General features: G+C 41.3%; 1 protein-coding gene across 2 annotated transcripts in view; it reads left to right on the top strand.

The window, feature by feature from the left end:
* Positions 1 to 19364, top strand: part of gpc1b (glypican 1b) — a 58744-nt gene extending 39380 nt beyond the window's left edge. The window contains exons 3-10 of one of the 2 annotated variants that reach the window (XM_029524165.1): positions 5930 to 6157; positions 6402 to 6565; positions 11825 to 11990; positions 12115 to 12245; positions 14761 to 14889; positions 15200 to 15333; positions 15932 to 16107; positions 16533 to 19364. In XM_029524165.1, coding sequence (XP_029380025.1) covers positions 5930 to 6157; positions 6402 to 6565; positions 11825 to 11990; positions 12115 to 12245; positions 14761 to 14889; positions 15200 to 15333; positions 15932 to 16107; positions 16533 to 16738 — 1334 coding nt within the window. In that variant the 3' untranslated portion in view covers positions 16739 to 19364. The remainder of the gene's footprint in view (positions 1 to 5929; positions 6158 to 6401; positions 6566 to 11824; positions 11991 to 12114; positions 12246 to 14760; positions 14890 to 15199; positions 15334 to 15931; positions 16108 to 16532) is intronic. The other variant, XM_029524164.1, reaches the window with a different exon arrangement.
* The last annotated feature ends 5091 nt before the right edge of the window (positions 19365 to 24455 follow it).

Below are 24455 nucleotides of genomic sequence, written 5' to 3'. Positions count from 1 at the left end.
ACTTTTCTATGTTTCCTTCTCCTCTTTGTTCTCAACATTTTACATTTTCTCAACTAGCGCTTGGATAAGTAGGATTCCTGGCTTAAAGACAAGTCTGTCTAATACAACCATTATTCTTTTTGGCAAAAAACAAAATCAAATGCTGCAACTTGATTTTTTTTTTTTTTTTTTCCCAAATTGAATTTTAACTAGGTCTTCAAATTTAATGTATTGACATAATTGCTAGCTGTTCTGAATATGTAATGACATTTAGCTCAGCTAAAGTTAAACTATCATCAATCAGTAGTCCTGCAAGTTACAGTCACATGAATGCCCGACACTTCATTCTCAATGCCTAATATGTCCAGGCAGGATGTAAATATTCCCTAAAGGTCATGGCAGCCATCAGCCAATCAACATGATTGTGCATGTGGATGTAGATCAAATCCAGCTGCAGTTTAACATGTTCTATTATTAAAAGATATTTGTGTGCTGAGCCTTGGAAGAGAGTCTGAATGTGCTTATGCCAATGCCTCAGTTTTATATTTTAATGTACCTCTGCCACCTTATTTTTTCTGTCTCTTCTCTTGCCATATGCCTCATTCTTTGCTCTGCCAAACAACCATCTAGGTAATATGATCATTCAGCACTTGCCAAATGGACAATAGAATTACAGCTGTCAGATATGAAAGAGATATACAATCCAGCTTTTTTTCAGTCCCATTTTCCTCTCTTACTCCCTTTTCATCCAATCCTCCCCTGTCAGCATATACTGTAGTACCAAAGCTCAGTTGTTCTGCCATGGTAGCCATGTATGGCTTTTTACAATATGCCTCTGAGCACAGTGGTTATCTCACGCATCGGTAAACGAGTAACTTCTTCCATTTCGTTGTGTCATGTTCCTGCATCTCTCTGTGCAATTGAAAAAAAATTAGGCTTTTCCCAGAAATTAAGATTGTATATTTTACACATTTTTTCCTCAGTCCTCAAGCGCGGTCCCATGACATTTTGAAAAATTCCCTCCACATGTGAGAAAATGTTAACTGCCAACTGGAGGAAACAAATACAAAGTGAGACAAATCATAAAAGAATGCGTTTCTTATCAACCTGTGATGCCTTAAATGGCTATTGTGTAAGATTTAGATGGGTCTATTATAAAAAATAGAATTTGATGTTTTCATTAGTGTATAATAAACTGAAACTTGTTTTTTTTTTTTTTTTTTTTTAAATAAGCCCTTCATATCTTCACACAGAGTTTGTAGAAAATGCTATTTTGCACCATTAGGTTTCCACAGTAAAGAAATCAAATACTAACTCTAGATACAAACTTTATTTTATAATTTCCCCTGATGGCCACCACCAAAAGTTAATAGAAGGGGAAGGGTGAATAAAGGGGTGTTCAGATGACGTAAGTTGCAATGCACACCATCCTACATACGCTTCCCTCAACCACATTTGAGATGAGATTGTTCAAGCCACTGATATGATTCCCAATCTTATAAGACAATGGCTGGGTTTCCAGAGCCCACTAAGACCTGAGAAGAGCAACACTAGATCACACTGGGATGAGCAGCACAATATCTCTGTGTAAGAAAGTTAGTTGGGATCAGTCCAACTACTCGGTAAGAGTGATCGGCAAAGAGGGGGAACATCAATGGTGCCTCAGTGTTACAAAGACTCCTCTGTCAATAACACAACTTGACACACACTGGAGACAGCAAGAAAGGTTAGGACTAAAGATAGACACACAGCAGACAGACAGAGAGAGCGAGATGGCACATGGAGGTAGTGGCTACTTGTCTCTAAGTAAGGCATTGTACTGACCGGTGAAAGCCCAATGGAGTGCAGCAGAGATTGAAATACTTCAGAGTAATTTTATGGTATACAGGCTTTAGTGTGAGCACTTTGATGTGTGTGTGTGTGTGTGCATGTGTTTAACCAGATTTAGAAACCGTGTGGTAAGAGAATGTAGAAATAGAGTTAAAATAAGCCTCTGACATGTCAAGGTGGCCTGGATGTGAAGCTCAGAGTGATTACAAATGAAATCATTAATTCCCCTTGCACCGCAGGAAGAAAGTCATTAAGACACGCACGCTTGACTTAGCTTGTTGTAAGAGAGTGCGTGTGTGTGGGTGGGTGTGGGTGCGGATGTGGGTGCCTGTGTGCGCATGCATGAGTTAAAAGTGAAGACGAGGATTGAAAACAAATGTAGGAGTGTGATAGAGGTAGACAGTGACTGAGATTTACCCGACTGTCCCAAAATTTTTCTAATGCTTCGAACTGAGAGTGGGCCGTCACTGGGCTTGTTTTGTGAAGTAGAGCTAATGAATATAATCCTGATATCAAAGTGGAAATTTTAACATCCATATATAACAAAATAGTTCAAATTATACACAAAGTCACATATTAAACTGTCAAACCAAATGACCGTGCTCCACAATTATACATTATACATCAAAACTAACTCCACTGAGTTATAGCCCTGTCCTGGACCGATGACTGTTATAAATATAAGTAGAAGTAAGTATAATCCATCTGGCATGGTTATAGCGACAGAGAAAGAGTCATAATAAGTTCGTGTTAGCGTGTAATTTGTAATTCTCGGTTATAAATTGGAAAAAGTCTGAACTCTTCCTCATAGTCCTGCTTCTTTCTTTTGTATTTCTGACTGAACTTCAGCAGACATAACTATGCATACTATATAATATTCCATTTACATATCATGTATATTCAGGTGTACTTATAAGTTAATACATAAATTGAGTAATATTATGGTATCCTCATGTCTCTTGCAGTAAAACTATGCTAACCTCTTGGTCGCCATCACAGGGACTGTGCTGAGAAATAAACAAGTAGGTGCCCTCTCCCATCACTCCTTCCCTGGAGAGCCTTACGTTTGGAGTGAGAAGGTGGAGGTTAGGCTTCAAGGGATGATGCAGGATTGTGGGAGCGAGTGCAAGAAAGGTGGGGTGGGGGAAGGGGGTGGGCCTGTGGCTCCCTGTGTCGGGGAGACACCAACAGATGAAGAAAAGGTCATCTCCACACACAAAAACACTTGCAGCCAGAAAAACACACAAGGGCTTTGTGCCATACTAATAATGATCATTATTCAACTGAGCTGAAGGGCAGAGGAGAACTGAGCAGCATGGTGCCATTTACCAAAGTCTGCCCTCTATATTTGATGATCTCTGAGCACCTAAAAAAAAAAAAAATCAAGCCCCCAAACCCTTAGAAATTATAAACAGGAATGTGGATATTTCATTTAATATAAAACACATTTCATTACACGAATGCACCATTTTCTGCTGAGGCCCATTTGAGTCAGACAGACTTAAGGGATTGTTTACAGTATGACAGCAGGAATGAATTTTAATGGGGATTAAAAGCAAGGCCGCACCAACACATCACCTACCTGTCTGTGTGCCTGTCACTCTGTACTCTTGGATAAAATGTGGGTGTTTTAGTGTGTGCATGTGAATGTGCTATTGCTTTTAAGCCGATTTCATACGTTTCTGTGTGTCTTTCTGCTGACTACTGGGAGTACGATCGCGTCGTCTGTTGGCCTGTATGTGAGTGTAGCTCTCCTGGTACTTCGGGGCTGGCCCGGTGCTGTGTTTGCAGATAGTTTGATTGGCAGGAGGTCAGTGAACAGGGGAATGATGTGTCATCCAGTCAGGAAGTCTCACTACCAAACAAATGCTGGACATGCGGCATGCAAAATCACTGAAATACAGCGTCGGAAGTAGAAAGCATGAAAAATTATTGCACTAGTTTGTAACACACAAGCAAGGAAAAGCAGTGGCGCGATTTCAAATGCAATGCAAACATCAAAAAGCGCATGACTGTCTACATCACTACAACTCTGGCTAAGAAATAATTCAAACTGACATCATTCTGGGCATAAACCCAACTTAGGGATGTGTCAGAGGGCAATTGGTCATGGCATCAAACTAGACTGCGGCTTCAGATGAAGGATCTTAACCTGATATGTCACGATATAGAACTTTCCAAATCAAAACAAACTGCTTGAACAATGTCTCCTGATGTTTCCAAGATGAGCCCGGTGCATATTTTGGACATACTGTAATCATTTCGAGATAGTCACAATCCACAGAATGACCATTAAATGTAGCGAAACCAAGAATATATGATGATGGATGTGTCTCAGCACAGTTGTCTTCGTACGAAGAAGGAAAAAAGAGTCCTCACTGGACTCCTTTTCTGGTAACATTAACTGCTAAATACATCTTTTCAAATCGATGGCTTCGATGGGATTAGACCTTTGAGCTCGGAGTCGGTGAAAATGCCAGAAGAAAGCAGCAAATAACAGCAGTGCTGAAACTGTTCTGCTTTCCTGCTCATTAAAAAAACACCAGAGATACAATATCCAGCAAGGCCAGAGCTTAGATAATGCTACGCAGACGGGTCAGGATGAGTTTAGCATATTAATGTGTTATGTAACGCTGTAGCGCTGTGATTGTCTTCAGGCCCTGCGCATGATGAGTGATGCATTATAGCTCCTGTACACCTCTCTATATGTTCTTGTCGGCAGAATCTGTTTGAAAACACAGTGCGCTTGTATTTTGTTTGAATAGGACATGGCATGCGTGTGGTGAATATTTGTGTTGAGCTTGCTTTGGGGAATAAGCAAACTCCAGGCAGGGTTTCCCTTGGAGAGGCCACAACCTCGCCCTTTCTCGTCTCTACCTGATCTGGGGTGGTGGCAGGCAGAGATAAGACACCTGCAAAGTAAACACTCCAGCCGACCAAAGCTTTCTACCCCTCCTGCCACACACACACACACACATGCAAGCACGCTAATACACACAGAGCCAGAGAAACAAAGAAACGTGCACACAGAAATACAGGTGTTGGCCTGAATGGATTGATGGCCGCAACATGTAGTTGCGCTGGACCCTCTGTTGTTATGTTCTTGGCAGAAGCGGAGTCTCATTTATAAATATTGTTTACATACACAAAACAGATGTAAAAATGTTTGTGCCTCTAGGCACAGATAAACTGGGATTTATGACAACAAACAGGATGGGTTGATGACCCAGAAATGGAATAAAATGAGCTTCCAGTTTGAGCTACATCTGCCCAGTCATGTAGACCGACATAACTCTTTCATAAAATAACCAAATGTTCAATCTGCAGAGGCTGTAATTATTAGCCCGCCCTGTATTAGACTCCTTTATATAGTAAAAATCTTGTTGCTCTGTGCCTCCTTCATGCACCAACATCAGGTGGATGGAACAGTAGAAACATGGGATTAAGATTGGCATTTGTTGTCTGTTTTCCCACTCCCCGCTCGTTCCATCAGACTTCAATGATCTTCAGCTTTTTATTTCTCCCGGTCTGCCACTATGTTTACCTGTCTGTGTGCATGACTGCGTCTGCCTGCACCCTATATCTGTAAATCCTCATTCGGAGCAGTATATAGTGCTCTCTGAAGCGCTGTCAAATCTCTGACAGCCCGCAGAGCGACAACCTCACATATTTAAACTGTAGGTTCACTGACAGTATGAATCAGCGTCGATGTGTAGCATGAGGCAGACAGAATAAGATAGTGAAAGTGTGTATAAAAAAAAAAAAAAAAAAAAAAAAAAATTGTTTTTCCATTTTCTTTTTTTACACCATCATTGCTCCAGCATGAAATGCTGTAATAGTCAACAAGGATTTACAGGCAGCTTTAGAGCCTCAAGAGGCTGAAACATCTTGCCTTAATAACTTTGACTCTTTTTTTTTCCTTTTTTTTTGCCTAACCCTACATTTAAATTTATATTGAGCAGAACGCACTGTATGTACTGTGGTTGAACAATAATGTGAAGATATGAAGGGAAACGTTGGCACAGAACAAAAAAATACCACACAGCGTAGTTGCTGACGCTGTGACTCTGCTTCAAAGGCACTGCATTATTTTAAAACCTTTCATTTTCATTTCTTTCAGGTTACTTCCTGGAGTTGCTGAACCGTTCTGCGCTTAACCTACAGGAGAGTTTCACTGCGACTTGGGGGGCTTTATATGTCCGGAACTCACAGGTCTTTTCTGAGCTGTACATGGATTTGAGGCACTACTATCGAGGCGCCAACGTCAACCTGGAAGATGTGCTCAACGATTTCTGGGCCAGGCTGCTGGAGAAGCTCTTCTACCACGCAAACAGGCAATACTCCATAAGTACGACCAGCTTCTTTTGTAGAACACCAAATTATGAAGTAATTTGTGGATTAACAGTGCATCACTAACAGAAAACACTCTTCACATCACTGAGAAGTGTACATAGGTAAAATAGAGCACAAAACATGGCCTGGCTTTGGCATCGTCTGTGATAATATCGTTTTCATTCTGCTTGTATAGATGTAGAGATTGCCTTATGTTTCAAGCAAGCAAAAAAACGTTTGCTCGTGTATCTTGGTTGCAGGTGAGGACTACCTGGAGTGTGTGTCCAAGCAGATAGACACACTGCGGCCCTTCGGAGACGTACCTCGTGCCATGAAGATGATGGTCACGCGCACATTTGTAGCAGCACGTTCCTTTGTTCAGGGACTGGTTGTCAGCGGGGAGGTGGTGCGAAAGGTGTCCCAGGTAAGGCCTTCAAATCTTCAGTTTCTTTCACATGTTTTTACCTCTTAGTTTTACGCGGTATCCTCCCATCTGCACATAACTCGGGTTTCTCTCCTTCCCTTAGATTATTTTCCCGTTTATGCACAGTTTAAAGTTAATGTTTTTGATGCAAGGGACTTACTGACTCATGTAACATTTAACTGCTGTCCAATCTTCTGAAAAGCTAATATTCCCTTACACTGCATGTTAATTGGTTTTATTCTGTGATAGGCTTGGCTGTCTTTCTTTTGAAATAACCAGTCTTCCGACTACACACTAACACACACACACACACACACACACACACACACGCACGCACACAGGCCCCTTTTTATTACTCTGTGTACATTAGGTCAAGCTGTGGCAGATCAATTTGGTGGAAACCAGGGGCTTCATGTGGTAAGGCTCAGAAAATCTACCCTTGCACCAACAGTTAATGCCGGCTCCGCACTGAAAAAGGCCATGTGGAGGTTTGATATCTCCCAAGAGAAATTTTCTCCTTTGTGTAAAAGGCAAGAATAAGGTTAAGATCAGATCATGACTGAATAATTATTCAAACTCCTGAAAGGGGTAGTCAGCATTTATACCGCAGTGAAAAACATCTCCAGTCAGGCTTTGAGATATAGACTACCAGTCAAAAGACACTTTCCTATTCATTTGAGTGAATTCATTTGAGAAAGAGTGTCCATACTTTTGGCTGGGAGTATATATACATCCTTTGACATAACAAACGCTGCACTGGATTTGAAAAATGCAAACAATTACCTTGTTGAACTGTTAGAAGGCCGGACTGCATGACAGCATTACAAGACCAAAAGCAAGACTGTGTGACTGCATGGCCGCACATGTGGATACATGTCAAAGAAAGAATCTATGTGATCCGTCTCCTATTCACTCTGGTGTTCTTGCTATCACTGTGGATGGTACGTACGCCTGCCCTAGGCTATCTTTCTCTGGTACTCTTTGGTCCAGAAATAGGTGCAGCATCTCAAACCTGCACCTCAGGGGTCTTGGGGATATGTCAATTAAGTGCCTGCCCAGCAAAATCTGACACATCCACAGCCACAGCAGGGTAAAATCAGGGATCAGGGATAGCTGTAAACACAGTTCATCCAGCAAAGAAGTTAGTAGGTGAATACAAAGACACAGCATGGCAGTGACAGCTAAAACTCTTTGGTCGGGAGTTATAGCACTAATATTGCTAGCATAACTTTGCTGTGGACATTTAGTACTTGACTTAGACATAAGCAAAGAGTTGAGTGAGGCTTCAAATTATCATGGCTTGCACATTATGTTGAAATTGCTATTTTGTGATTTGTGGCACATGGCTATGCCCCTGGGTCGGCCAGAGTGAGTTAGGACTCTGGTTTTACAGTTTAAGTGATAAGCATCTCTCTATTCGTGAGCACAATGCAACGCAAACACACATCCACACAACTTATTCATTCATCTTCAACTGCTTATCCATTTCCGGGGCGTGGAGGGTACTGGAGCCATTCCCAGCTCACCCTGGGACAACCACTCACACTTACTGTCACCGATGACCCTAAACATGCATGTCTTTGGATGGGGGGAGGAAACCAGATTACCTGGAAGAAACCGTCACACGCACGCTGAGAACATGCAAACTCCACACAGAAAGGCCCCAGGCCAGGAACCGAACCCACAACCTTCTTCTTGTGGATAGCCAGCGTTAAATACCGCAATCCACAGAACTCATCATAAAATCATTCCCCTCCAATGGTGATGAACATTTCCCCCATGTGGCTACTTTCTCACCTGATGCTGTTGTGGTTGTGTAGAGGAATAGTAAACAATGTGTTCATTAAACTGGCTTGGTGGGAGAAAATGTGCAAATAATGCTTGACTTTTTTTTTTTTTTCTTTTTTTTTTAACAAAATTGCAAAATGTCATCCCAGCACTAATGCCAGGGCACTGGAGCAGCTGCCACTCAGAATTAGGTCATGGGCTAGCGTGTGTCCTATTTGCATACACATCAAAAGTCTTAAGGAAAGCAAAAGAAGCAAGAACAATCACAGTTGGCACATTAGATCAATCTCTGTAAAAGGGAATTTCCAGACTTGGTCGATAGCACTGCACTGCCCTTTTGTCTCTGAGTCATGCAAATCAAAGTTGGTTTAGTACAATTAGATTACACTAAGTACAGGCTTTAGTAAACTGTTCAATTTCATATTCGATTTCAAATTTCTAATTTGTGTGTCAGATCATACTGATATCTTCATCAGCACACAAGCAGCTCCATGTTGTACTTACACGGATTGAAGTGGGTTTGTGCTGGGAACAAACAAGAAAGTGAATAAAAAAACTAGAGCAGAAGATTAAGAAAAGGCTGTGATGAACTCCCGCATCCTCTCTGGTCCCTCAATAGTTTATCCTCCTTCCTCTCCCTGTAAATTGTATTCCATCATTTCTGTTGATATTTCCCAGAGCTCTGTCCTGCGCTGTCTTTTGTCTCCTTTTAGTGTGAATAGCTTCATATACTAATTTGAATCATAGCTTTCCCTTCTTTTCCTTTGTAATTCTAACTTTGATTGATTAGGCCCTAATGAGACAACTGCTCCTATTTATAGCTATGTGTTGCCACTTAAAGGGCCCAGTGACTGAAGATGTTTACTCCATGCTGCTCATGGAGCTATTACACAGCTTGAGAGCAAAGCAGTAGAGGATAAGACGCAGCTCTCTCTGTGTAAGTGTGTACTCCAAATGTCATCCGCAGAAGTCTGCGTTTGCTGTCAACTTAGAAAAAACATGTCATGAATCTCTGCCATGCATTAGTTTGATTAGCCATGAAAAATAGGAGATGTAAGTGAAACGTGATGAAAGAGGAACCTAAAAGGAGGCTCGGAATAGAGCAAAGGAGAGCAGAGTGCATGAAAAAACGGAATAATTATTTGATAGGAAAAGGGATTTCAGATATAAGATGGAGTCTTTCCTTCTGGTACAATATTAATTCCTCTGGGCTGCACCAGTTGCTGTATCTTTAACTTTTTCTGGACTGTTTTATTCCCTCTGGAAGAGGAGTAGAGGAAGTAGGCCACGCACAACATAGCTCACTGTGGAGGCAAGGAGTCTGGATGAGTTGGAGCTATAACATTGGGGGGAGGAGTTGCTCACATATCCATTCTAATTACAGAGGAAAGAAGAGCCAAAAGAGAGATAGGTGACGCGTGTCGATAAGGCCATGATGCTCCAGGCCATATGTGTTTAAAATGTAACACAAACAGGCCAAAGAGCCTGTAAACACCAAAGAGGGCAATTCAAACGTAGAACTTGATTCGAATTAGGCCAGCGTGAGTGAGGTGTGTGTAAATATTTAATATGATAGCATACACTGTGTCTTCATTAATGCAGCTAATCAAGAGATGATAGCTCTGTCTAGAAAGATCATCAACAATTTGATAGGCAATTAATCATTGAAGCAGAACTTCCATCCACATCCACTTTCTAAAAAGTGATGAACGGCTGTTGTTGGGTTTGTTTGTTTTGTTTTTTTTTTCCTGTTTAATGTATAGCTGAATTAACTCTCACTATTGGGTGGGCAAATCAAATGTGTTGAAGATGTTCCCCCGTACTCCTGAGTTTAATTGATTGTTTTCATTTCAATTTTGTTTCAAGAAAAGCAAGAACAAATTGGCCATTAATGAAAACAATCGTTGGCTGCAACCCAAATCTTGAGTAATAATCCTGGGTCTAATTTGTCAGCCCCACCCTCACAGTGTCTGGTACACCGCAGCTCAAAGGTTACTTAGGAAGTTGTCGACACTGGAGCAGTTAATGTCTGTTTAGTCTTGCCTGGGATTCCCAGTATGAATGCTGTATGGATGATGTAACCGAAACTAAATTAGTGGCTGTTTCTGTAATGAGTATTTAATTGTTTCCACTCCCCTGCCAACACCCCATGGTGGATGTTGTAATTTTTTTTTTTTTTTTTTAACATCCCCTTATCACTCTCATTTTCAGGCATTCTCCTCACTTATCTAAGCGCACTTCCCTCAATTTTTTTCTCTCCCCTCACCAAAAAACCATTTTCCTTGACTCATCCCCCAGCTAATGAGCGGTAGGGCAGAAAAGGAGTGCAAGAGCTGACTCATGTCTCATAAGGGTTGAGATGAAGCCTTGGAACGTGGTCGTTACTGTTCTGTGTCACTTATTTCTCTATATGCTGCCCCCTTATGAAGTCTAGATTTAATTTAAAGTTGAAATGAGCTGCTTTTGCCTTATATTGATATGAATATATACGACTAACTGTGGGAGATGAAATAAATTATAAAAAGAGCAAAAAACTGCCATACAAATCTTACACCATGAAGTAAATATATGGGGGAGCTGACTTTGTTAAGAAGATTATATCTATCAGTTCCTGAGAATTCATTTTTGTCTGAAAAGGAACATGTCCTGTCCCGGTCCCATCAGAGGGACTGGAATCCAAAAAGCTTAACAGGTCTGTGAAATGTTATTTTCCCACCTGGTCCTTATAGTTGTTCCTTTTCTGCTGTATATTTGTTAAAACCCGGTTTTAACTGTGACTTTGCTGTTAAGGAGAACAATTTCCAGGAAAAGCATCAGGCTGGCCCAGATGTCAGCTTAGAGGAGCTTTGTATGCGTAGCTGGGCTCGTTCCATCTCTCTCTCTCTCTCTCTCTCTGTCTGTCTCTCACACATACACACAGATACACACTTCCTGAGGTTTTGCATGCATAGTTGTTCTCTCTTGTGAACAGAGCTTACTGGTATTAACCCAGTTTCACTTTTTCATGCATCAAGGCTCTTTCCAGGGGGAGCAGCGTTGTGGGATAGAGAGGGAAATGGAGGAGGCAGGAGGGATGGAGTGAGGGGCTGAGAATACTTGTATGAATGTCAGGGCCTTTTCATCGCATGTGAAACAAAAAACGAATTCTCCCAAAGTGGTTTCCAAGGAAACTGTGCTGAATGTCTAGTGCAAATTGAAAAAAAGGTCACCGTAGGAGGTGACCTCCCACAGTTCTGTGACTGTCATTGTCTGGCAAAAGAAATTTACATCTTCACATCCTATTGAATCTAAACGATTTTCTTTGACTTATTTTTTTAAATTCCTCTGTACAGAGCTTTTCACAGTTGAAGTCATGAAATGTACAGCTGTTAACAGTTTTTTCTTTGAGACTCTTAGATCATATGTGTATGACTAAACAGTCATTTTTCATCCAGGTGGTGTACATTTATTCTTGTCTGCATGCTACCTCAGGTGCAGCTGAGCCAGGAGTGTATGCGGGCCACAATGAGGATGACTTACTGTCCCCACTGCCGGGGCATGGCCTCCGCCAGACCTTGTGCCAACTACTGCAGCAATGTCATGAAGGGTTGTCTGGCCAACCAGGCCGACCTCAACACCGAGTGGCGCCATTTGGCAGGTGGGCTCAGACGTTCACCCAACAACATGATCTTACATTGAATTGTTACTTTGGACAGTTGAATTATTCAACCAACCCTAACGAATATGAAAGTTCATGCTAACCCTACTTCCTGTCTTTGTAGAAACCATGATGCAGGTGGCGGATCGCTTTGATGACCCATCTGGTGTGGATAGCGTGCTTCTCACCCTTCCAGTTCGCATTTCAGAAGGCATAATGACCATGAATGAAAATTTACAGACCATCAACAGCAAGGTCAGAACATACCTAGAGCTTTACAAAGCTGGTAAAAATAAATCCTGAATCCAGACATATACAGAGCTAAAGCAGCATTACACCTGAATATCCCTGATATTACAATATTTGAAGAGTACTGATCTCAGATTAAACTTGACTGCTCTGCACATGGCTACTGAACTGGTCAAAGACACAATTTAAAAACCTGTGCAGACCATTACCAGACTGAAAAGACATTAGACTGCTGTGTCAGTATATATGGTGGTCTTTTTTTTTTTTTTTGTCACAATGTGATCATTTCACATTCAGGGACACCATCCATCCGTGTGTGTCATATTAAATAAGGTGATAAGGTGACATCATTTATGTTATTAGCACAACTATCAGGTGTGAGCAGCGGTTATCAATTTACGTCAAAAGCTGCTATTTTCTGCAAAAGTACCTTTCTTTCTTCCTTTCTTTTTTGCCGTTTGGCCAAATTCACCCTCTGATCTTTTGCTGTGGAACAGATGTCCATCTTTAGAAAACTGAATTCATCAGACATAATTTAGGAAAGGCCCACACCTGTGTATATAAGGTCAGGACAAACAGCAATAAACCATGAAGTCCGACAAACTCCCTGTGGCCCTCTGCTATAATTATGTGTGCTGAGCTCAGAAAACACTTGATGTGATGCGCGTCACTCAATGCACTCACAAATCAGACTTCAAAAAATGCTGTAACCTAAACTGACAGCTGTGGGATTATTTGTTTATTTGTTTAAAGCACGCCTACGCAGTTCCAATAAAACCGATTAGCTGATTGTTGGTTATTTAGTCATGAATATTTAATGTTATGGAGAAACAGAAAAAAATGTAGGAGCTTTAAAATATTCATGGCATTAAATCTTTGCGAATAGGAGAAGGAACAAAAAAAAAAAATATTCTGTCTCAAGAACATATTTTAGCAAACTAATGATACATTGTCATACATCTTCTCACTGGGCTAGCTATAGTTATCTTCAGGGTACGTAGGTTGTTAAGTTAAGGGAGTTAGTCACTGAGTCGGCTCCATTTTTTTGTAGCACAAGTTTCTTGTGTTTACCTTGAATTCATCTAGATGCAGACTCAAACAACACATGGGTTTGACCCTGAGCCTCTGCTCACCATGTTAGCTTTTTGCCCTCACTTTATTTGTACATTTAACACCTACCTTGCCTCCAAATCAATGCTGTTACTAAACTCCATTTTCCTGATTTCAACTGAGGGATTTGAGTCATGCCAGAGACCATCAGCAAAGCATTTACTTCACTGCTTAAAGCTGTCTCAGCCACAGTTTTTTATGATTCTTAAAAGACACCGGCAGCTCTAAAAATCCAATTGAGCAATCTGGGGAAGGTGGAAAACTGTGTAGATGGTGATGGAATCGACAAAAGCATCTTCTGTGCTGGGTTCCTGTTAAACGATCCTGATGGCCTGAGGTAAGCCGTACTCTGGCGGGCCGCCTGTGACCTGCTTCAGTATGGTAATCACACACAGCTTCAGCTTCTGATCTTCATCTCCAGGGGAAAGTGTTGTGTTGATCCCTCAGAGGTCAGTTGATGGCCGTAGCGTCGTGTTATGGAGGACAAACCGAGGGGCAGATTATCTCCTATTTACACAAACTGCTTACATTAAAAGCCATATGTCGTGTGATGTACAAACCCCATAAAAACACTCACTTTGCCAGGTAGACCTAGTAAAAACTCACAACACGCATGTGTATTTAGAATTGTACCAGTCAATGCTATATTTTTTAAATAATTCAACCAGCTGTTAACCACACAACACAGCAACTCTGTACCGACAGACTTGATTTAAGGCTTTGTAGACAAACATTGCATTCTTACATGTGAAGGTTTAAAGGGTGGAGGCTCCTCTAAGCAAACCAGATTGGATGACAGATTGACTGCAGTTTTACTGTATTCCCTGAGCTCTATTTACAAATGTAACCCCCACAGGGAGAAGCAGTCTCTGAGCTGTGAATCATTGCGTGTGAATGATTCTGTTGTTGACTCTTCATTCAAATAATCAGCACCACTGGTGGTTATTAGTTTTCCCTTAGGTCAACATCTGCATAGATAAGAAACTAAAAGGGTTCAGTCTTAGCAACACCGACACCAATAATGATCCAGAGCATGGAATACATACGGTGGTCGGAGAGAGTAACGTTTCCAGAACTTTTTAGACGCCTTGCAGTTTGAGTCATTATTTGTAAATATTGATGGTGGAGAAGAGAGGTGAGTCAGTTTGTTTACTTAACCCCTGTGTTAAATCCTTTCCTTCTCGTGTACAGGTGTGTGACATAAGAAATAAAGTAACGTGAATAAAAGAGAGCAGGAAAGTTACTGGGAAATAATAAATCTTGTCCATCATATCAAGGGTCACTGAGGCGTCACCTGTCCTGTAGGCTTAATGCGACTTATGTTTTTATTTGTTACTTTAGTATGTCACTCACGGATGTCTTGTTTCTCTATGTCTGTCTTGCCTTTTCCTCAATGTCTCCCGTCCCCCAGCTGTTCCAGACATGTGGCAACATCCGAGAAGGCGGATTCAGCAGCACAGCAGTTGATGATGCCATGAAGGGTGGCAGGGTTACAGTAGAGGACAAGCTGGACGCCAGTTCGACTACAATACAAAAACTGGTAAGCATTTATGTGACCGAGTCTCCTCAAAGACTTTCTAAAGGCCTGATCTGTTCCATTCATAGTGGAGGCTGTGACGTTGCAGCCTTTGCTCATCATGGTTCAATTAAACCCCTCTTGTTGTTAATTTCACCTTTACACGATGGGAATAAATTCATGGAAGGATGAATGATTCTGGTGATGAAGCACTGCAGTTGGCTTTTGAGGCAGCAGCAGTTTTTCTTTCCCCGCTGTTCAGGCAGACCATCAAGCTGTGATTTTGGGCAAAGAATAAAAGCTGACAAATCTGTTCTCATCGTCTTTGCCTCAGGTGACTGATGTTACTGCAAGACTGAGGGACTTGCAGTCGTACTGGGTTTCTCTTCCAAATCTGCTCTGCAGTGACAGAGTGGCCACTGGAACAGGGGCCGAGGACAAGTGTTGGAACGGCATGAACCGTGCCAGGTAGGATATTTAAATCTAAAAACACCTATTTAAAACTAATTTAACAGGGTATGTGAACTGTTCAACAAAACCAGCAGTCCCATTCATTACTGCAAATATATCCTCCAAGATTGGTACAAATTTTTGATACATCTAACTGATCTTCTAGACTTTTTTTGAAATGAGAAAAGCAGTAAAACCTATTCATGCTTAATTTAATGCACTTGGTGCTCTGCTGTTTCAGCTGTATTTGCTCTGCTTTGACCAGAAGTTCATGCTGGCTAATGTTAGTTAATATTAAACTTTTTAAACTTTACATTAATACTGCTAACGTATATGAATTGGTTAATTTTATCATTTTGTGAATCATATTTTCTGGTCAAGGATTATATTTCAGCTTTTTTCACGCAATCACAAAAACGCTTGTCATACCTTACCAGGAGGTACATTGGTTGGTTCCTGCTTGTTGAGCCATTCCTTTTACTTCCAGTCTGGTCCTTTTCCTTTCGTTCTTTTCACCTTAGTCAAAACAGCTTTTTATAGTAGGCTACTGCTATTAACTGTGATGAGATGATTTCAGACTGTGTTTCACATGTGTTCCTGTGTTCATGTGTTCCAGGTACCTTCCCGAGGTGATGGGCGATGGCCTGGCTAGTCAAATCAACAACCCAGAGGTGGAAATCGACATCACCAAGCCAGACATGACAATACGCCAGCAGATAATGCAGCTGAAGATCATGACGCACCGCCTCAAGAATGCTCTCAATGGCCAGGACGTGGACTTCCAGGACACCAGTGTGTATTTTTACCTCCACAGCCCACAAGTCTCTACAGCATGTTCGCAGATGACTCACTGATGAGTCAAAGAAAATTAGTCAAAATGAAGAAAATTCTAAAAAAAAAAAAAATTCGACTTTACAGGGAATAAACAACTAAGTTTCTGTACATCAGTGCACATCTAAGTACATAGAAATGCTTTCAAAATAGCCCAGGGAGTACATCTGAAATAAAGATGAAGGTATAAAAACATGCTCTTCATAAATAAAAGTGACTTTTTTCATATTTTGTACCAGTACAAATAATACAAATTTTCTGGGATTTATACCTGAGTTAGTCAAACATATATTTTGTGCTAGTAGATAAGCAAATAGTGTGTAAACATAGTACATTTAATATTTGAAATATACACAGATGATCATACCCTAACTATCTGTCCATAGGTGACGATGTCAGTGGTTCGGGCAGTGGCATGTGCACTGAGGAAATGTGTTCCCGAGGCCCACGCCTTGTCGACCTCGTCACTGAAACACCAAGACGCTACCCCCTCCCTCCAGAGAACAAGAGGGTGAAAGCCTCGGCCAACCAGAACCTCCCCTGCACTGCTATTTACCTGCTTTCACTGCTCATGTTACTGCTCCGGCGATAATTGATGGGGAATCTGCCGACTGGGACTGAGTTGGGGACATGGGGTTGGGAAGAGTCTGAAAGGGGATGTGGGAGAAGTTTGGGGGTTAGTTACTTTGCCAAAACTAAACAAGTATACGGAAAGAACAACAACAACAAAAAAAAAATAATAACTTGGATGGACTTTGCTTTGGTTTTGGATTAGAACAAAATGGAATGACAACTATTCATAAATGTTTTGGTTCTGCTCTGGTCTTTTATTTCTTGCTATATTATGACACCATTAGAGCTGGTCTTTGCATCATCTAATGTTTTTCTTTCTCTGAGATTATATCTGTACCTAAGACATGTGTAAGACTTTATAGCTAACAGTAAGTTGGTGTTGACACCATGGGGAGAGGGAGAGCGGGGCTTTGCAGTGGCACTCAGATACGTATTTGTTATTTCCACTCTCTTATAACAGCACTCGCGTTCAGTAGAATTATTTATTTATTAATAACTCACGATAGACCCCCAATATTTATAGTGATTAAACAAAATTAGATCAAATATAATGATAATTACTGTAACTGGAGGATAATCTGGACATCACACCCACCATGCCTCTTGATGCGTTAAGCCCTGTAATATCATTACACTTACACACTTTCTAACAGCAGAGATGAGAGCCCTACACATCAGCACTTTTTCCCATTCAAGCTGTAATAATAGCCGTCATCACATTCACACTGACATCATTGTCTAATAAAGGAGTAACATGACCCACCATCCTCCACTCCATCCATCCACTCATCCCTACATTCCCTCTGGTCCGACCCCCCTCCCTGCTTAAGCACATCTCCTCCTCTCACCAAACCCTGCGGGCAGAGTCTGATCAACTCGACAGTCTGGTGTAAGCAAAAGACGTGCTAGGTCGGGCCAGGTCGGGCCAAGTCTCCGATGACAACAGGTTCCCACTATAGAGCGCCGTATGTGGAGTTGGAAGGTGGGTAGGGAGGTCGGTTTAAGATGGCCGTCACAGCAAAGGATTGACAATACATGGTTTCGGAAGCGTGTAGCAGAACAGAAATCCACACAAAAGCAGAAATGTGGCTGTCATGTAGCGCTCTTTTTTTTTTTTTTTTTTTTTTTTCCTTCTTTTTACAGTATTTCTTTTATGTGTATCGCTGAACAAAAGTATAACATGCATAATTTTGTGCGCTCCCCGCAAAGGCCCAGTATTTCTGTGAGTAGCATAATAATTGCAATCTGCATGGTCTTCTGTTTTTGGTCTAATTGCAGCAGAGATTCATATCACAAAGTCACACCGCGCACTTGTTTGACTGTTTCGATGGCAGACACAGCAGTGTACATATTTTTGATTGCTTCTTTGTCGCTTTCCGGAGAAAAGAGCCCATTCGGTATTGCAATTTTATAGTGGCCATATCATTGTATGCTTTAACTCTTAATACCCTCATCATCTGCCATAGTGTATTCATATCTACCTTCATTTTACTGCAACTTTTCTATATTAGTGCCTCTTTCCTCCCACCCCCGACTCCCTCTACCCATCTCCCAGCTCATCAGTTATTATGACCTTTAAAGCGATCCTCATGCTTCTACATGATGGCTAGGCAATATGACAATGACACAGTGCTTCATTATGTGTCAACGTTAGTGGAAATGTTGTGGAGACACAATGCAAGGCTTTTCCTGATGAGGAAAACACTGGGAAGGAAACATGTACCACATTTTAATTGAAAGAAATGTCAAAGCTCTCATTTAAGAAGGCTGTGTGCAGTACGACGGGACAACGCTTGCGTGTGTACATGTTTTAGTGTGTTTACGTGTGAATGTGTGTAGTTGTCTTGGCTTGATTGAGCAAAAGAGGGGATGGACGATAGAGCCTTTATAAATCTTGTTTGGATGCCACAGAAATGAAATGTATTAAAATGTATCAACTAACATTGTATGCTAGAGTGCTATTCAACTGACAGCAATGGGAGATTAATGTAGCTCATTTGTCCAAACTGGTATTTTCAACCTACTACTGTAATAACTCACAATCTCCATTGATGGAATCTTTACCTGTCACTGTTGTATGTTAAAGAGAAATGGACTGTGGAGGGAAAAGATGGACATCATTGCTTCAGTTGTACACTGGGACAATCCACTATAATTCATTTTGTGAAAAAAAAAAAGAAAAAAAAAAAGAGATCTATACACACAGGACGGTTGGTAATGCTGCAGATCCAGTTAAGTAGTTTTGGGCTCTGTCAAAGTTGGACAAGCACATCTCTTAGATACTTGCTTAATTGCTGCTGTGGAAATTGGAGGTTGAGGTTGTTGTTATGTATGTTACTTGACAGGTTATTTTGATGGTATTTTCAGTTTTTGACATGCTTTATTAATGACTGCTTCGTTGCTCTGTGTATGCATGTTTATGTGCGGACGTGCGTTTTTCTCCTTAGTCCCTGGTTAACGAAATCTGCCTGTGACTGCCTTTGACACTCTATATAAGGTTGGGGTCAATCTTGAGATTTCAAAAGACAGATATAATGATATTCGACATTCAACTCTGTAACCATTTCTCAAAAAAAAAAAAAAAATCTCAATTTGAATGTGAATGAAGACAAAATGCCCGGTGAAGCATGAGAAATGACTCCAACTTTCATGGTGACATTCCAATTCAACGACAACTTGCGACTTTCGACTCAAAACTTGAGTTTCACTGACTGCCTCACAATGTCATTGGCTGAAATTTGCACAAACCCGCCCCGCCCCTGTAACCGTCACCGTCCCCACCCCTTCTATTTCTTCCTTCACCTTACGATCCCATTAATTTGGTGCTCAAGTCCCCGTCCCTTTTATAAAACCTGCACTTTTATGAGGCCAATAAACGGCATTGTCTGCACAAAGACATCACAAGATGGTCAATCGATGCGTGAGTCAACACCTTCCAGGAACGACTATTGATTGGAGATGTGTGAATGCAGATAGATATGGCCCAGGAAAACGTCCCCTCTTCAACTACAGTGAAACAGTGTAAACACACAGCCCCTGAATGCAAGAGGGAGCAGGAGAAAGGTTTAATCTAGAGCGCTGATCTCAAATTAGTGTTTTGCACCTCAATCCTGCCCTCATTTATTACCTCAGGTGGCAAAAGGAAAAATGCAAAGCTGATTATCCGACCATTTAAAACAACTTTTTTTCTACACTGTGTTGAGTATCGGGAGCATTTCTGTAAGGTGCCAATTTATGAGGATAAAAAGTACATTTCATTTTCTTGTTTTTATTTACTTCAAGTTTGTTGTTACCAGAAATCTATGGAGAGTTTGTGCCAATGGTCAAGATAGATGCCAGAAAGAGGTCGAAAAAATACAAATGTCTCATTTGCTGTTGTACCTGAAATCTTGTGTCAATTATATACATTGTAAGATTTTCAACATCCTTGTGTCCATTTTTATGCTTTTGTGTGTGTGTGTGTGTGTGTGTTTTCTACTCTGAGAAACTAAGAAAAGAAGAGGGGTTGATTGATTAGGTAGATCTAAGAAGTTTGAAATTATATTCATAAACAACTTAGCTGATTGATCTCGATTTTTCTGAGGGCAAAGACGTAGAGGCTCTTCTTCAAATGTGCCATCTGTTGAACCACCACGGGGGCACACTGCCACCTAAAGAAGGGCCAATGTGCCTCAGTGATGATGTCAGAGGTGACAGCTGCAGTCTGGTGTTGCCACACAGGAACACAAAGTGCTTTGTCTTGTTTTTGTGTGCTCGACAATGAAATGATCATCCCCCTCAGGAAGGTTTTAACGAGGTGTACTCGACCATGATCCTATGGGAGAAAAGTCACACTTCACGTAGACCGCTGTCACAGACAAAGCATTTCAAATATGACCACAGAAGTGTGGTCAACTGTGTTTCTTTGGGTGAAACAGTGCAGGCTAATATTTGTATCGCTCTCATCAGGCTGCAAATTACAAGAGCTAGAACATCTCACAGATGGGTCATGGCAGCAATATTTAACAGAGATTATGAATATTAAAGTATATCTCTTATTAAATCTCAAGTGCCCCCCTCTCTGCCTCCAAACAGAGCTGAAATGAACAGAGCCAGTCCTTGTCGTTTGACCTTGTTCACACCAGCATGTCTAATGTCGTGGCACAGGGATTCAAAGACAAACTCAAACTGCGGCCCAAATAAATGTAATTATCCCAGCACTGCCTGACTTTTTTATTTTTATTTTATTTTATTATTATTATTTTTTTCATTCCACAGAAATCAGTCGTCATCCTCTTGCAGTTGTCTCCCCGCAGCAGCTGCTGCTGCACACATATAAAGGGGAGCCGGACTCAGCTATTGATTGTGTCCAAGCCTCTTCATCTTCCCTCTCACTCACAGCACACACAACTGCGCAAATACGCGAGAGTTATTCTCAGCCTTTTGGCTTTTAGCTTGCCCTTTGCTTCACAGCAGTTTTCTAACTGACCGCCTCACAACCTTACATGGTCTTCTTATTTGAAATATCAGCTCAATGGGGCAAAACACTTGTCAATAAAAATCTCCTCAGCTCACTATACCTCGAACTGCTTTGCATTCAGGCCCCATCTTGTCTCACAATAACATTCTACCGGGATTGTGTACTTAATACCTCGTGAAATCCAATGAAATACTTTATTCTCAGGATTGAATGGAGGGTAACGACATACTGCATAAAACTTTAACCACATTCCCATTCCAACTTACTGGATAGCTGAATTAGCACAAAGAAGTGTAATATCTGGAGCAGTGGAGAAAATTGGATTCCTCCCTTTTACCCTCCTGAGCAGCAGGTGCCATGATAAACCTACCAAATCTTTTAATGCCACTTCAGAAGTGAATGTTTGGTGAAACGTGGCTTTTGGAGTCTTTATCCTACTGCCTCAGTTTCTCTATACCATGTATTTGAATATGGAATAGGCTGCCCAAAAATGTGCACAGGTTTTTTGACGTCATGATTTCAAAGGGAAAGATCCATTGTCATTGTTACTATTAATGTCAAGCCTGAAATATGAGCCCCAAAATACTGAGAGGCAAATTTCCTCATGTGGCTACAAAACAGTAATGTTCCTCTTCTGCCTTTTGGCTTATTAGACATATTCTCCCACTCTTTTCTATGTTTGATCTGCACTGGAATTGAATTGAACTCCCCCCCCCCCACTCTCTACCTCTACCCCTCCTCCTCCCTCTATGTTTCTCTCTCTGATATCGAGCTGTCAATGTTTAACATCAAGTCTTATAATCAAGATCAAGGGCTTCACATCATTGCTTCAGTCAGATGACTGAAAATGAGATGGGTCAAATAACGGAAAGCTCAGTCAGTTACACTTCCCACTCAGGTTGCACAGTATGTATGCATTTACTGCCACCCTGTGGGGAAAAGGATTTATTACATTTGAATGAAAATTAGAAAATGAGGAGTCTCCAGCTGTAGGTTATGTTGTGCAATCTAATAAATATGATGATAATAAACCCAGAACCGAGGCCTCAGCTTCAAAAGGATTTTTTCTTGCATGGTGTGACTGACGTTGTTGGGGATTATATACAGCCTATATAATTTTTTTATTTAGATAGATGACCCTGAAATAAATATTGGAATATGCAGACATTGTATTGAGTTAAATGGTAACATTTATATAAGTCATGGCTAACTGTCCTGCAGGTTTAATGCACTCTGTTGGAATCTTGGATAAGTCACATGAGACTGTAGGGAGAGAGGCTTGACCCTACGAGACAAAGAAAGAAAAGGTCACGCATTTCACTGATTTGCAACCACCACATGGAGCCTTTCTGTGTTTATATGTTCAGGTTAATCCGTGACTCCGGCCCATCTGCAGCTCTGGAGGACAAGCAGAATAGATGATGGATGGGTGGCTGGACACATTTTTAAAGGTTTTTGTGTCCAAGTTGTAGCCAACACTCAAATTCAATGAATCAACTGGAAAAGGGTTTAGTTAGGATTTATATTATCCCCTGACTTTCTTCTGCTTTCTTTTGCAGGATTCAGTTCCTACCTGTCACCAATGGGGGTAGATGTTGCCTCAGCAAAGTCCTGCAATGGGTATCTGAATGGCGGATTCTTCACACATTTTGTGATTGCTAATGTTTCTCTTTCACCTCTCTAAAACAGTTGTTTTTAGTCTTTAAAGGTCTGGGAGAAAGTAAACTGAACAGTGGTGAACAAATAGGAACTTACTCAATAAATATACCCCTAACACTGCGATAGGAGGAACTGGAAGTCGCCCTCTCAAGCGATGGCACCAAATCTTTTGTGTTATTTTCTGGTGACGTTTTAGAACATTGTGTGCTCCTATAACTTTAAAAAGCCAACACGTAGAATCATGAGGCGCTGACCAGAATACATACACAAGCAATGCACATGACCTTTTCTGTTTCAGCTGATGGGGTTTGATGTCTGGCCCTGCCATAGACACACACACACACACACACACACACACACAAACACACACACAGACTGCACGGCAGCTGCTCTAAGTCAGCACCACTGACAGGTAATGATAGAAAGTGTCTGCCTTTGCAGCAACACACTTTATTTTTCAGTCAGCTTTTATTGCCAGCGCAAATTGCTGAACATTGCCTCATAGATATAAAACGCTATATCGTGATACTGGCAATGGGATTTGGAGACTAGTGGTGTGTCGTTTGTGAACGAGTCGTTCATTTTGAACTAATATTTTGTATGACGCGCGAGTAACAAGTCATCTCAGTGAGTGATTTGTTCTTTTTTTCTCTGGTCATTTATTGGGCTTGATTAGGAAAGGCACACACTTTTATTTGGCCTTAGTTTGTCCGTTTATTTATTTTAGACTCTTTTGCACTTTGAAATAGCGCTATTATTATTTTATCTTGACTTGTCACTCGACTGTTTGAGAGCCCTATTGAATCTGTTGGATTTTGTCTTTATTATTTCACCTAAACAAGAACCTTCTTAGCAGCCTAAACATGCCCCAAAACTTAGAAACAGGTGTGGCCCCTGGCCTGTTGATCGTTTCTTGCAGTTTCAATTACTGTTGTTTTCATTTGACTCATTCAAAAACGTTAATAATAATAAAACAAAAAGCAGCAGAAACACTAAATAATGTTCATGTTTTTATTTGGACATTTATAGCTTAGACAGTTCCAACAACAGATAAGTTAAGAGCTCTTGTCACCAAGATTGAGAAACCCAACAAGAGCAAACACTTCAGTGCTACAGTGGCAAGGAAAAACTCCCTTTAAGGGGAAGAAACCTCTGGCAGAACCGGGCTCAGGTTGGTAACATGAAGAGTCTTGATAAATTTGGGGTTGGTGGACGGGGGGGTGGTTACTGTGTGGGTGGAGCAGCAGTTGGCAAGTGGGTGGGCTGTTGGGTAGTTGAGTTGGATCGCTCCTTTCTCGGTCTAAAGATGGAAGTCAGTGTCTTCTGCACTCTGCGGAAGAACTTGTGAAATGCATTATAGCGGCGATGCTCTTTCTTGATGGCATCAGTGTCAATTTGGATGACAGCTGTGGCTCCATCGGTTGGTGCAGAGTCAGCTGATGGGCCTGCATTGTCACTGGAAATTGGCACATGGCGGTTGTTTGGATGGTCGTCGTCGTGTAGAACAGAACTGTCGGGCTGTTCCTTGGCTGGAGCAGCTATGTCTCTGGCCCCATCAGGACGGCTGCTTTTTGCTGACGGTCCAGGGGACTTATTTGACTCTTTGTCAGCTCTGTTG

The sequence above is a fragment of the Echeneis naucrates genome, chromosome 17, assembly GCF_900963305.1.
Source record: "Echeneis naucrates chromosome 17, fEcheNa1.1, whole genome shotgun sequence".
Taxonomy (NCBI): domain Eukaryota; kingdom Metazoa; phylum Chordata; class Actinopteri; order Carangiformes; family Echeneidae; genus Echeneis; species Echeneis naucrates.
This window is presented reverse-complemented; position numbering and strand designations above follow the sequence as displayed.